The following is a 9,967-nucleotide window of genomic DNA, read 5'->3' on the forward strand; positions in this document are numbered from 1 at the left end:
ATAGCAGAACATAGAATTAAGGCAAATCGGACAAAACTTGCGGCATCCAAGGGCTCATGAAGTCAAATCGGGAGATCGGTCTAATCTTGAACAGGAAACTGAATTGGAAGTGTCACATTCAGGAGCTCTACATGAAGTTGATTAGACCAATATTTTCTCACGCCCCAATAGTTTGGTGGAGAAAAAGTTCAACATAAGGATCATACAACAGGTTCAGAAAACATGTTGTCTTGGCATAGGCGGAGCGATGAGGACCATGCCCACTAGGGCACTGGATACCATTTTAGATATCCGACCCATTGACATAGAGATTAAGTGTGAGGCAGCCACTACGGTTGAGGATGGAAGCAGGTCATACCATCGCGGTATAATTGAGGCGACGATGGAAAACCTGGAAGGAAGGCAAGAGGTTTCCGATCGGATACCTGAGATGAATCTTGAGGTCGAGTGCGAGTGGGCCTGGGCTCTCAATGTAGACCACATTGAGAACCCAGGGACTAGATTACTTGACCATAATACGGTCCTACAGGGGGAGATCCGGGCGATCACGGAATGCGTGAGGTGATGTGGTGCTAACGCGAGGACGTCGAGTGTGAACATCTTTACGGACAGTAAAATGGCCATAAGGGCAATAAAAAACAGGACAGTAAGGTCACGAACTGTCTTGCAGTATAAGAAGAAGATTATTGAGGATGGCGCGATACGCATCGTTTGAGTGCCGGGCCATAACGGAGTAAGGGGAATGAAATGGCAGATGGTCAATAAACTTGGTTGGTCGACGCAGTCCGATTTAAGGGCATGGGCGACAAACGCGCATGTAACACTGTGGAACAGCGAAACGGTTGGAAGGACGGCGAAAATCCTATCGGGGGGTCCCAGATCGTGAGTAGAAGAGGCTATTGCTTAAAGGAAGTAAGAAGGAGGTCGGTATAGCTATTGGTATCATAACGGGACACATAGGACTGCGAACTCACTTATATAAAGTCGGTGCTCCAAGTGATAGCATGTGTAGGGCATGATGATGGCATTCGCTTTCATATACCAGCACTTATGTGGGAACACAAAACCACCCATAAACCAACTTAGGGGCGTGGCATGGAAAACAATTAAAGATTTTCAAAGTAGCACGGAATTCCCTTAGATTTTCTTTTTCGAGGTTAATTTTTAGACAACAAGTCGATTAATGGCTTAGGTGTAGTGACATAGGGCAGCTTAGTATTTGCACCCTTTCAACCTAACCTAACCTAATTCATTGTACAAAAGAGAAATCATTCTACGAAATTTTAGCCCAATCGGAAGAAATTTGCCACCCTGGAATATGTTCAGTGTCGTATAACTTATTTTTGTTCAATTTTGAAAAAAAAAGAATTGTACCGTTAGTATCGATAGTTTGCCAGATCGTTTAAAACGATTCCCTAAACCTTAGCAATCATCATTTTCTATCGATGGTATTGATGTTGATCAATCAGGTGCTCTTGATATTCCAGGAATGAGGATACAATTTGATGTCCTTTGTTTTAAACACATATTCGAAATGTCGAAAGAAGCATTCAAATGCTTGGGCTTTCTTAAGCGGTGCCAAAAATAATTCACTTTTTCTGATCTTCTCAACATTTATACATGAGCTCCAAAGTCCTCTTTGGAGTTACTAGAACGGATTCAGAGGAGATAGTTGGTGTTAATCGGCGATGGAAAGTAATCAACTTTGTTGCTTCCCTTGATCACCGTTCGCGCTGTTTGATCTGTACTGCAAAGGCAACGCAAATATTGCCCATGAACGTTTCACTATGGAGCAGGGACAAACTTCTCACACATCAATGATTGCAGTCCGATTCAAGTTTAAGCTCAATGATAAGGGGTCTCCCTTTTACAGCCGGGTCCGAGCGGCATGCCGCAGTGCGACACCTCTATTGAGAGAAGTTTTACATGGCATAGTACCTCACAAATATTGCCAGCATTAGGAGGGGAAAACCACCGCTGAACATTTTTTCTGATGATCTCGCCTGGATTCGAACCCAGGCGTTCAGCGTAATAGGCGAACATGCTAACCGCTGCCCTACGGTGGCCTCCTTTATTTTTTTTTTTTCAAATTTATGGAATTTTCATTCAACTTGAATATGCGACATAAAATTTTCATATAAGCAACACAGAAAAATATGTACCCTCCCAATTTAACTTTTCATTTTGCCCTTCAAATTTAATCCAAAAAGTGCGTTAAATTTCTTTTCAAGTAATCAAAAACAAAACTTCTTCTACCCATCTACGTAGAAAGTTCGGTATCTTCTTCAGCAACAAGAGATCCAAACAAATTAAGAAAATTCGATAATCTATCTTTAAAATGTTTTGCTAATGTTTTTATCATCATCAAACGGAAAGAAAATTTCACTTCAGACATGAAAAGTAATTTATTCGCTGCTAATGAGAGAAACACTACAATGGGGAGAATGAAAAAGAAAATATTTACACACAAAGAAATGTCTATCGTATAGGAATGGTAAAATTTTAAATTGAAGCCAGCATTTAGAGAGAATTAAATGGTAATCAATTGAATTGCTGTCGAAAACAGCGGGAATTTTTAAATCATGTGCCAAAAGTGCCAAATCATTTTGGCTTTCTTAGGAACATGGGAATGATATTTGAACATTTATTTAAGTATTTGAGTTTTTGGGGACATAATACAATTAAGGCCACCGTAGTGCAGAGGTTAGCATGTTCGTCTATGACGCTGAACGCCTGGATTCGAATCCTGGCGGGACCATCAAAAAAATTGTCACCGGTGGTTTTTCCCTCCTAATGCTGGTAAAATTTGCGAGGTACTACGCCGAGTAAAACTTCTCTCCAAAGAGGTTTCGCACAGCGGCACGCCGTTCGGACTCCACTATAAAAAAAGAAGGCCCCTTATCCTTGAGCTTAAACTTGAATCGGACTTCACTCATTGATAGGTGAGAAGTTTGCCCCTGTTCTTTAATGGAATGTCCATGGGCAAGATTTGCATTTGGTGAAAATGTTGAAAAAGGTTTGGCAATCAACTATTGGAAGACCTAAGAAGCTGCGTGTAAGACTGGTGAAATGGTTTTTTTTTTTTATAAATTCCTACTATTGTACTTCATTCATCTAAAATTTTATTACTTTTTTCCACAACCATTTTCAAACAAATTTCCATTTTCTAACCAAATTTTTTCCATTTTCTTTTATTTACGCATCACGAAAAAAAATGTCTACACTATAACAGGGAAACATATTGGAAAATAATATTGCCGAAGGCATCATAGTTGCCAATCAGAGTCTGGTGTTGCAGAATGTGAGCAGAGCGCGTAGCGGCATTTACACTTGTGTGGGCAATAATCGCGAGGGTGATGGTGAAAGCAATCCAGTGAATTTGGATATACGATGTAAGTACTTTTATGAAAATATATTCATAACAAATAAAAACAAAAACCAAGACTAAAATCAAAATTTTAAAATTATGTGATCTTGAAAAACAATTGAAAGCGTGCTAAGTTTGGCCGGACCGAATCTTGGGAATCCACCACCATAATATGCAAAATTTAAGCTAAATCGAATAAAAATTGAGGCTTCCTGGGGCTCAAGAAGTCAAATCGAGCTATCGGTTTATATGGGAGCTATATCAGGCTATAGACCGATATGGACCGTACTCTGCACAGTTGTTATGTGCAAATTTTCAGCCAAATCGGGTGAAAATTGCGGCTTCCAGGTTCTCAAGAAGTCAAATCGGGAGATCGGTTTATATGGGAGCTGTATCAGGTTATAGACCGATTTGAACCTAACTCGGCACAGTTGTTAGAAGTCTAAAGAGAACATTAAGTGCAAAATTTCAGCCAAATTGGGTGAAAATTACGTCTTCCAGGGGCTCAAGAAGTCAAATCTGGAGATCGGTTTATATGGGAGCTATACCAGGTTATAAACTGATTTAGGTCGTACTTAACTCAGATGTTGAAGGTCATAACAGAATGCTATGTGCAAAATTTTAGCCAAATCGGGTGAAAATTGCGGCTTCTAGGGGCTCAAGAAGTCAAATTGAGTGATCGGTTAATAAGGGAGCTATACCAGGTTATTGACTGATTTAGGTCGTACTTAACTCAAATATTGGAGGTCATAACAGAATGCTATGTGGAAAATTTCAGCCAAATCGGGTGAAAATTGCGGCTTCCAGGGGCTCAAGAAGTCAAATCGGTTTATATGGGAGCTATATCCAAATCTGAACCGATATGACTCATCCCAATCCCCAACGACCTACATCAATATTAAGTATCTGTGCAAAATTTCAAGCGGTTAGCTTGAGGCGTTCGACCGCTATCGTGATTTCGACAGACGGACGGACGGACATGGATAGATCGAATCAGAATGTCGAGTGGATCCAGAATATAAACTCTACTAGCCGAACCGGGCCCGCTCCGCTGCGCCTTCTTCAACACTCTAAAATCTTTTTAGGGTGGTGACGCTTCGCCCTGAATGCGTATATCGAACTCGTGCCATGGTAGCCTATGACGCTGAACGCGTTCAAATCCCGCGAAAGAACCTCGGACAAAGCGGTGGTTAGACCTTCTTAATGTTGGCGACATTTGCGAGGTACAATGCCATGCATGGTCATTTAAAAAAATGTTCCCCAAAGTGGTGTCGCACTGCGGGACGCCGTTCGGACTCGCCTATAAAGAGTGTCGTATATGTCAACAATGGGTGGGGGGCCTGATGCCATGGTCGTACAATCGTCCGCATATGATACGATCTCTATGCCGTATGGAGGGGATGGAATGGAGGGTAAGTAGAGGTTAAACAGTGCCGGAGATATCACCCCAACTTGGGGAACTCCCTGTTTCACTCTACGGTGCTTCGACTTCTTATCCCTAAATTCCACAAATGACTGACGACCATACAGATAATTCTCGACCCAGCGTTTCGGGCCTGGCTGGCGGGATGCGTTGGCGATATCCTCAAATAGATTGGCAAGGCTGACCATGTTGAATGCCCTCGATCGAGGTCCAGTGCCAAGAGGACCGTCCTCTCACATGGTCTGGGCTTATTGAAGCCAACTGAAGGCACATGTGTGGGGTGATGGCTTGCCAAGCAGTTGTTGTGCCATGCAGTCTTCGGATTCCATGCTGATGCTCGGCGAATGGAAATTCTCCAACGGGGTTCGGGAGGAGTAATGCCTCAAGCGTCTTAGCTACTGGTGAGAGAAGGGAGATCGGTCTGTACGACTCCCCCAAAACTCGGTTCTTTTCCAGGCTTCAGTAGCTGGATCACTCTGCCCATTTTCCAGACATCGGGAACTATAAGAGTGTTCAAGGACAGGTTGAGGACAGTAGTAAGGTACTCAACTCCAGGTAAATCCAGATACTTTAGCATCAATGTAGAGATGGCCCAACGCCTTGGATGATCAGGCGCCATGGATGGCATTCGTAACTTTGCTATGGTAAATTGTGATGGCTGTCCATCGGTTGGGAGACCACTGATACTCATCTCCAGTAGATCCATTTTCTTCAGCATCAGCATCAAAGCCTTAGATTTGATTGAATGACTTCGCCCACGGTAAATTGTGATGGCAGTCCAACGGCTCATAGACCACGGATACGACGAATGTCTCTCCTCCTTGCTCTGTCACTCTCGGGATGCGCAATAAATTGAGGGTTGAACAACCAGGCGCATATCTTCGGGTCAGTCATGGTTACACAGCCAAAAGTGACTGAGGTCCTGTCATCCCGTCTACTGGGGTTCGAGAGTGACTTAACAGTAGACCACCATAGCTTACCTAAAGTCGGGTGGTGCCGACTGTATAATACCCTACACCTACCCTATAAGTACAGTGTGGGAGTTATAACCAATTCTGAACCAATTTTGATGGGCCTCGATGGATTTTTTCAGATGTGTCATTAAACAACCCGTATCAAATTTAGAGCAAATATGTTCAAACTGTAATAAATACGGTTGACAAGTGACAACATTATTACAAATTACCCAAAATCAGACGAACATATATATGGGAGCTATATCCAAATCTGAACCGATTTCTATGAAATTTACCAATAATATCGAGAGTTATAAGAAAATCCTTCCTGCTAAATTTTGAGAGAATCGGTTAATAAATGATCATTTTATGGCTTTATTACTGCAAATCGGACGAACATATATACGGGAGCTATATCCAAATCTGAACCGATTTCTATGGAATTTACCAATAATACCGAGAGTTATAAGAAAATAGTTCCTGCCAAATTTTGAGAGAATCGGTTAACAAATGATCATTTTATTGCTTTATTACTGCAAATCGGACGAATATATATATGGGAGCTATATCTAAATCAGAACCGATTTCTATGAAATTCCCCAGTACTGTCGAGAGTCAAAAGAAAATCCTTCCTGCCAAATTTCGAGAGAATCGGTTAAAAAATGACCATTTTATTGCTGTTTTACTGGAAATCGGACGAACATATATACGGGTGCTATATCCAAATCTGAACCGATTTCTATGGAATTTACCAGTAATATTGAGAGTTATAAGAAAATTGTTCCTGCCAAATTTTGAGAGAATCGGTTAACAAATGATCATTTTATTGCTTTATTACTGCAAATCGGGCGAACATATTTATGGGAGCTATATCCAAATCTGAACCGATTTTTATGAAATTCACCAGTAGCATCGAAAGTCATGAGGCAATCCTTCCTGTAGAATTTCAAGAGAATCGGTTAAAAAATTACCATTTTATTCCATTATTACTGCAAATCGGACGAACATATATATGGCAGCTATATCCAAATCTGAACCGATTTTTTCCAATTTCAATAGGCTTCGTCTCCAGGCCGAAAAACATGTCCATAGCAAATTTGAAGACGATCGGGTGAAAATTAAGACCTGTTGTTAGTACACAAATTTACATGGTCAGACGGACAGACAGACAGAAAGACAGACGGACACACCTACATCGAATCGAAGGTTATGAGTCGATTGGTGTACTTATCAATGGGACTATCTCTCTTCCTTCTGGGTGTTACAAACAAATGCACTAAGTTACAATACCCTGTACCACAGTAATGGTATAGTGGATTACGAACATGTACTCAGAAGCGGCAGCCCTTGCCGATGAAGGATTCCATCTGGTCAATCCGATGCGTACAACCGGCTGCCATGGGATTGTCTAAAGGTTTTGTACAGTTTAACATGACTGCCTTTCGTTGGGAATGACTGGATTGAAAACCAGATTTTAAAGGGACAACCCTTTTTAAGCGGGTAGTTATTGTTTGTATTATCGCTAATGTTTATGGCTGGTTTAATATGCAATTAAATCTAAAAAATCCTTTATTTGTCACTCGTCTGTATACCACTTAGCCCATTTATGCAATTTTCAAGAGCCAGCACTCATTGATTTCTATGAAGTCACCCTCTGTTCCCCAAAAGAATATTCATGGTAAAAAGACTATGAAACCAAAACTTCAAAAAAAATATTCCATATCAAAACTTTTCACTCCACCCACGTATTACCACTTATACTATGAAAAATGCTGGTTTTGCACACTTTTAGTTGCTGGAGAAAACAAAAACAACCTAACATTGTTATTTTGTTGATTGTTTTACAAGTAAAATGTTGTGTTAACTTTAGAGTTTATGGTAAGGAAATCAAAACTGCACATATATACGTTGAAAAATTCAAATATTCAAACACCAAAAAAAAACTAGAGTTATGCATACATGCACAAGCTGCACGATGTGGCAATACAAACACATACAGTATATGTATAGGGACATGGCCATAACATAGTGCACATAAAAATTGTATGTCGTTATGTGTTATTTTGGTTGTAAATTAAAGAATTAAAATGTTATAGAGCTAGAGTTTAATTTGGGCAATTCGTTTGCAAAAGTTTCGAAAAGCAAGTGAATAGTGTTTCGTTTTAAGCTAAAAGCTTCTTAACTGTAAACACCACAAAATGGAGAACGAGAGAGCATGTTTTAAAATATGGCAGCCGACAGCTACAAAGTGAACATGGAGATAATACCATTTTTGTGACAATACTTTTTGTTTCGAAAAGGATTTAAAGCAAAAAAGACGATAATGTTTTAAAAATGCCACATGTTGGGAGAGGAAATATTTTTGACATCAACCATAGTCGGGAGGGAATGTTATCAAAACATGAAATGTAAATTTCATATCCCATATGCAAGCAAGGTGAGAATAGCTTTGAAAATAACAGACAAGGTGCCCCGGCAATTCATATGGATGCAGGAAGTTAAATGGATTAACTTCAGACTTTGAATAGGTTGAAGGAGAAAATTTGCAAAATTGTCAGTGCGTAATTTGTATCCGATTGGCCTGAAATTTTGAACAGCGACTTTTTCTATGGCGTTTAACATACGTGCCAAGTATAGCTTGGATCGGTCAAAAACCTGATTTAGCTCTCAGATAAGCCGATATTACTATTATACTTTTTGAGCCATTAGAGGGCGCCGTTTTTGTCGGATTTGGTTTAAATTTTCCACAATAGCATCTTCTTTGGTCTCCAACATCCAAGCCAAGTATGGTCCGAATCGGTCTAGTCTCGAAGGAGAGGCCCTCGCAAGTTCAAGGCCCCCTTGTTGGTGTTTTTGGTCGGTGCGGTTACCGGCGGCAGACGAGCTATAGTTGAAATGGGATTTTCAATGGGCGTTAGTTGAAAACGTCTGTTGTCGGTGCGGACAATGAATGGTGGTTGGTATAGATATCGGTTGGTTTGTTGTCGTACGCTCCTTATTTAAACTGAGCGCTCATGGCTGACCTCCGCACCGTCGTCTTCGGTTCTCGGTTGTGGGCTGGTGGATGCAAAGATGACGTTTTCTAGTTCGGTGAAAAGTCAGGTGCGAACGAGTCGCAGATGTGAGCTAAGAGCGGATGAGAATAAGTCCCGGTTGCAAGCAAGGCGCTGGTGAAAACCAATCGCGGATTTGAACAAGGCGCGTATGCGAATTAATATCATAAGCAAACTAGGTACGAATGCATGCTAAGTGTGTATGTGTTCGCGGCAGAAAACTAGATGCGGGTGAAACTAGATGCGGTGCAAGCTATGTGTGGATGCGAACGAACCGCTGAGCAAACACCTGGACATTGGAAAACCAGTAAGGAAAGGGAAAAGTCGGGTGGTGCCGACTTTATATACCCTACACCTACACAATAAGTACAAAGTGGGAGCTATTCAATTCTGAACTAATGTTGATGGTCCTCGGTGGATGTTTTTAGATGGGTTATTAAACAATCCGTATCAAATGTCGAGAAAATATCATCAAACCGTAATAAATACGGTGGACAAATGACTACATATATGGGAGCTATATCTCAATCTGAACCGATTTCTAGCAAACTTCTAAGATATTGTGGTAGTCGTCAAGGAAAGCGCTGTACAAAACTTTTGCAAGATTAGTCAATAAGTGAGCTTGTAGTTACCATAGAAGCGAAAATCGGGCGATATATATATGGCAGCTATATATAAATCTGGATCGATTTCTATGAAATTTACGAGTAATGTCGAGAGTAATTAGAAAATTTTTTTCTGCCGAACTTCTACAGAATCGGTTAACAAGTGAGCACTCTATTGCAATATTTCTGCAATTGGGCGAACATATACGTGGGAGCTATATCTAAATCTGAACCGATTTCGCGCAAACTTTATAGATGTTGTGGAAGTCGTAGACGAAAGCGTTGTGCAAACTTTTGGGAAGATTGGTCATTAAATGCGTTTGCAGTGGCTCTAGAAGTGAAAATCGGGCGATATATATATATATATATATATATATATATATATATATATATATATATATATATATATATATATATATATGAGAGCTATATCTAAATCTGAACCGATTTCCATTAAATATCCACCAGTAATGTCGAGAGTCAAGAGAAAATTCCACCTGCTAAATTTCGAGAGAATCGGTTAAAAATGGCAATTTTATTGCATTATTACTGCAAATCGGACG

The 9,967-nt window shown here is 40.4% G+C and overlaps 1 protein-coding gene across 5 annotated transcripts in view; it reads left to right on the top strand.

Annotated features, from left to right (window-relative positions):
• LOC106093722 (nephrin) overlaps positions 1–9,967 on the top strand; it is a 442,943-nt gene that overhangs the window by 360,283 nt on the left and 72,693 nt on the right. For all 5 annotated transcript variants that reach the window (XM_059368603.1, XM_059368606.1, XM_059368605.1 and 2 more), the window contains one exon: positions 3,233–3,392. In XM_059368603.1, coding sequence (XP_059224586.1) covers positions 3,233–3,392 — 160 coding nt within the window. The remainder of the gene's footprint in view (positions 1–3,232; positions 3,393–9,967) is intronic.

Source organism: Stomoxys calcitrans, chromosome 5 (assembly GCF_963082655.1).
Source record: "Stomoxys calcitrans chromosome 5, idStoCalc2.1, whole genome shotgun sequence".
NCBI classification, from domain to species: domain Eukaryota; kingdom Metazoa; phylum Arthropoda; class Insecta; order Diptera; family Muscidae; genus Stomoxys; species Stomoxys calcitrans.